The following is a 715-nucleotide window of genomic DNA, read 5'->3' on the forward strand; positions in this document are numbered from 1 at the left end:
TTCTCTCTCTGCAGGAGGTTCTTGCTGCTGGAGGTGACCAATGCCTTCAGCTCCTCCGCTCGGGAGATGTACTGCCCCACCTGCCCACAGCGTGTGAGGGGACCCCCGCCACGAGGACAGAGGATGGGGGCATTCTCTGCATGGGATGTTGTCCCCACATCCCAAGGGATTCTTATCTCACCTTGGCTCTGATGGCTTCTTTCCGGCGAGCATCAGTCTCATCTAGGGACGGAGAACAACTGACCGTTGGGGTGGTTGGGCTGCAAACCAGCCTCCCCTGGGGTGCTGTGTCCCCCCCAAAACGCACCCAGCACTGCCCAGGACCCCCTCGGGGTGGACTCACAGTGCAGAGCAGGCACAAAGTACTCCAGGGCTTTGCAGTAGAGGGAGAGGGCAGCAGAGGCATCTCCTTCCTGATCCTTTTTCACTGCTTCCACCACCAGGTCGGTCTGGGGGACACGAGGGGGATTCAGGTCTTGGTCCCCCACATCCCCAGGGACCAGCACCCCTCCAGCACCCCACTCACCGCCTTGCAGAGGCTCTCGGGGCCAGGGACGTGCTCCATATCCACAAAGGGGTGGGCAAAGAAGCGCTCGAAGGAGATGCGCTTCAAAGGGTCCCTTTCCAAGAGCTGTCCCAAGAGATCCCGGCATTCCAGGGAGAGCAGGGGGCGGCTGGGCAGCTGGGGAGGGAACGGGGCTGAGACCACAGGCCA

General features: G+C 61.8%; 1 protein-coding gene across 1 annotated transcript in view; it reads right to left on the minus strand.

Annotated features, from left to right (window-relative positions):
* The window catches only part of ULK3 (unc-51 like kinase 3), a gene marked incomplete at its 5' end in the record, with an annotated part of 5,352 nt that extends 4,664 nt beyond the window's left edge, over nucleotides 1–688 (minus strand). The window contains 4 exons of the mRNA XM_010015211.1: nucleotides 5–80; nucleotides 182–222; nucleotides 344–449; nucleotides 527–688. Coding sequence (XP_010013513.1) covers nucleotides 5–80; nucleotides 182–222; nucleotides 344–449; nucleotides 527–688 — 385 coding nt within the window. The remainder of the gene's footprint in view (nucleotides 1–4; nucleotides 81–181; nucleotides 223–343; nucleotides 450–526) is intronic.
* Nucleotides 689–715: the final 27 nt, after the last annotated feature.

This window comes from Nestor notabilis, unplaced genomic scaffold (genome assembly GCF_000696875.1).
Source record: "Nestor notabilis isolate BGI_N333 unplaced genomic scaffold, ASM69687v1 scaffold17185, whole genome shotgun sequence".
Classification (NCBI taxonomy): Eukaryota; Metazoa; Chordata; class Aves; order Psittaciformes; family Psittacidae; genus Nestor; species Nestor notabilis.